The sequence below is a fragment of the Mus pahari genome, chromosome 8 (genome assembly GCF_900095145.1).
Source record: "Mus pahari chromosome 8, PAHARI_EIJ_v1.1, whole genome shotgun sequence".
Lineage (NCBI taxonomy): Eukaryota > Metazoa > Chordata > Mammalia > Rodentia > Muridae > Mus > Mus pahari.
The window spans coordinates 69684195-69688029 of record NC_034597.1 but is presented as its reverse complement, the minus strand read 5'-3'; the positions used below and the strand labels follow the sequence as shown (position 1 = coordinate 69688029).

Genomic DNA, 3835 nt, shown 5'->3' with positions numbered 1-3835 from the left:
GTGGTGTGTGTGTGTGCGTGTGTGTGTGCGTGCGTGTGTGTGTGTGTGTGTGTGTGTGTGTGTGTGTAGCATGTGTAGGTATGCACATAAGGTGTATGTTGTACCCAGCAAGGTCAGCAGTCAACCCTGGTCGATTCCCTGGGCACTGCCCACCCCCATTTTTAAGATACAGCTTTTCATTGGCTTAGAGTTCTCACTTTGGGATTGGCTGGGGAGCCTCAGGGATTTGCCAGCCTATGCCTCTCAGGGCTGGGATTATAAGTGGGTGTCCATCCAGTTTGGATTTTTTTTTTTTATGTGGATTTTGGGGGCTTGAACTCGGCTCTTCGTTCGTGCACAGTAAACACTTTACAGGCAGGATTGTGCTGTGTAGTTTTTTTCACATGGTCCTCAAATCTCCACTCGCTTGCCTAGACCCCCCTCTACCATCCTCCTTAGGGCTGGGACTATAGGCACAGGCCACCAGCAGGTCTTTTACTTTACGTTTAAATAACTACCTGGGGCAAAGGGCAGTTGGTCACCCGAGGCAGGAATTCTACTGGGCTGTGCTAAGGATGGATACTCAATCATATGGACCCTATACCAGAAGGCATCTGTCCACGTGGTACTCTGGGCTCTGAGATCATCTCAGTTGAAGACTGCATTCACCTCAACCCATGGCCCTCAGCTGTCTACTCTGTCCATGCACAATCTTGTAAATTCCTTGAGAAAAATCAGATGGAAACTGGTTCTTCGCACAACCTACTAACGCCCTTGGTTCCTTTCTTTTTGCAGCAAGCAAGGAGGCTCTCTGCATGTGCAGTTCCATTTCATAGATGAGGCTCAAGGAGGCTCGGCCATAAGGCGGGAAACAGGGTAAACTCTTGGAGGACTCTGATGCCCGCAAAGACACTTCCTTGGGTCGGGTTGTCAGGGTGGTGGAGAAAGCGGCGGGTAAATATTTGGGGCGGTAACCTGGGCTCCGGCGACACCAGTCGTCACTGCGGTTCTCCGGAGGCCAGCGCGTGGCTAGGGCGGTGCCGGGGATAGGGGGTGGGGGGACAGGGGCGTCCCCTAGGTCGTCTGGGACTTACTCAGCGGCCCCGCCCCACCCCGCCCCTGCCTGTGGCTATAAGAGGGAGTAGCTGGCGGGTGGCGGCGCAGGCGAGTAACTAGCGCTCAGGCTCGGCGGCAAGGAGCAAGGCAGAGACACTAGAGCAGACCGCAGTGCAGGCGGCAGCCACCAGGGCCAACACTTCGCAGCATCTCTGCTACGCGTGTCACTGAGCAACCTCTCCATGAAGCCGCCCTCGGCGCAGAGCAGTCCCGCGGCGGTCGCGGCAGCAGGTGAGTGACTATTTGGAGGTGCCCTCTCCACCTCTACGCCCCGGGATCGAAGCCAGGGACTGCGTTCACGCTAAGCTACACTCTCAGCTCCGGGCCCCCTGAGAGCTGGAGTCTGCAGGTAGGGGCGAGAGAACAGAGGTCGCTATGGTCTCCTACTGCCCACCCTTCTGTCCTCCATCACCCTGGCATCCCGTCCCCGGATCGCTCGTCCGATGCAGGTTTAGCTTGGTTTCCCACGCGGGACAAGGAACCGGAGTCTGACACGTAACGGGTGCCTGCTGACTCAGACTTCCCGCCGCCACGCGCTCCAGGGAGCGAGCGTGGGCACAAGTAGGAAAGCGCGTGGGGTGGTCTAGGTGACTTCCAGACTTTCACCTCTACCCACGGAGGCCGCTTCTCGTCCGTGTCTGGTGACAGGCGCTTTAGAGGGGTGGTTGGGAGGTTACGGAGTAACTGACTGCGTGGCTGTCACTGGCAAAGGCAGAGTGGAGTTAGCCGTTCTAGGGAACCCTGGCTGGCCGCCCCTCCAGATGCCCTCTGTGCCCTCCCTCCCCCAGCCCCGGCCATGGACTCCGCGGCCGCTGCAGACCTGACGGACGTGCTGTGCGAGTTCGACGCGGTGCTGGCGGACTTCGCGTCGCCTTTCCACGAGCGCCACTTCCACTATGAGGAGCACCTGGAGCGCATGAAGCGGCGCAGCAGCGCCAGCGTCAGCGACAGCAGCGGCTTCAGCGACTCCGAGAGTAAGTGAAGCCCTGTTGAAGTCAGTAACCCCCGGTCTCAGGCTTCCCAGAGTTCTAGAGTCACCTGGGTTATCTGTAAACTGAGGCACGGTGTCTGGGAAACTCAGACCTGGGGATCTGCACCGGCTCTGAGATGCCTGAAGAGTTGACTTTCTGAGGCTTTAGCCCAGATGTGCGGGGGTGATTAAGGCGTTCTTGGGGAGAGAGGTACGAGAATGGGTGGGTGGCTCTTAAAGGTGGGTCTACCTGTCATGGCAGGCGTGTATCAGGAGGCCTGAGGGTTTGTGCAGTCAGCCAGAACTCCTGGGAGTCCAGCCAGGCCTTTCCAACCTTTCCCGCCTTTCTCCCCGCTCTTTGCTCTTCATTTTTATTTATTTTGAGACTCTCCCAAGGTGATCTACGTAGCTGAGGATGACCTCAAACCTCTGATCCTCTTTCCTCGGGCTTCAGGGTGCTGGGATTATAGCGGAGTGACACCACATTTAGGCACATCAGTTTAGGCAGTGCTGGGGGTCAGGCCTAAGGCTTCTTGCACGCTAAGCAAACACTAGACCAACAGCACCCTCCCTTTCCTTTTCCAGAATGGGTGTTGGGGGACATGAGGACATGGGTGAGCACAAGAATGAAACATTTGTGAAACCAAAATGATTTCATAAGCTGCTGTTTTTGGAATGCTTGAAATAACTTCGTTCACTTTCTGCTGAGCTCCAAGGCTCTTTCGCCACTCCAGGCACTTTTGAAATAGTCTCCCGCTGTGCTGCCGAGTTCAAGTACAGGGATTCAGGCATGCCCACCCTCCAGGTTACCCACAGAGGGTCATCCTAGTAACCTTTTCCACAATGCCTCTGGAAAGGGAGGGAGGGATGGAGGGAGGGAGAGGGAGAGGGAGAGGGAGAGGAGTTTTCAGTAACTCAAGGGACCTGCAAGAACAGTGAATTTGGTGACCTTTTATTTATTATTACATAATTGTTTTCAAGTCTTGGTTTATTCACTGTTTTTCAATGTGAACTTTAAATTCTGTTTGTTCTTGTGCCCTTAGTCCCTAGATACAGGCTCAGACATCACCAATTGTGCAGTCCCCGATTCTGGGAGTAAAAGTCACATTGTTGTTTTGAAATCTAGAACCTTTCCCCTTTGTTCCTGGGTGAAGATTCTGAGTCTGAGCTGTCCTCCTGAGAAGGGATGATGGTTGACATCCTGGTCAGGATTTGAATCTGAAACCCAAGCTCAGGTTTGATTTTCCTTAGCCACCTGCACAGATCACCACGTGACTTAGGAGGTGCGGGGGGGGGGGAGGGCTGGGGAGCTGTTCATTTCCATTTAGAACTTTTGCGTTTTGATGCCAATGACCTGGTGGTCACTTGTTCTCAGCTGTCAAGTGAAGCCTGACGCTGGAAATTTGTCTCCATAGCTGTGGTGTAACTTGAATATATTTCTTTCCACTGGGTCAAGGAACAGATTTTTCGTTGTGTATAAATTCTCTTCTCCACAGAAGAGAAGGCTAGGTCTGTCCCCTATGCTCTGCAATCAAGGATAGCTCCTTGCTAAGCCCTAGCCTCAGTCTAGATTAGAGTCTGAATTTGTGCAGTGATGTCGAACAGCACCCACCAGTTCTTCCAGGAGGGGTTTCAGATCCAGGGTGTGTTTTTAGAAGTCTCAAAAAGAGAATTCGCCAGGCGTAGTGGCGCACGCCTTTGATCCCAGCACTCGGGAGGCAGAGGCAGGCGGATTTCTGAGTTCGAGGCCAGCCTGGTCTACAAAGTGAG

The 3835-nt window shown here is 54.2% G+C and overlaps 1 protein-coding gene across 1 annotated transcript in view; it reads left to right on the top strand.

The window, feature by feature from the left end:
- Positions 1–1136: 1136 nt before the first annotated feature.
- Rgcc (regulator of cell cycle) overlaps positions 1137–3835 on the top strand; it is a 13264-nt gene continuing 10565 nt past the window's right edge. The window contains exons 1-2 of the mRNA XM_021203740.1: positions 1137–1326; positions 1884–2069. Of these exons, the coding sequence (XP_021059399.1) occupies positions 1278–1326; positions 1884–2069 (235 nt within the window). The 5' untranslated portion in view covers positions 1137–1277. The remainder of the gene's footprint in view (positions 1327–1883; positions 2070–3835) is intronic.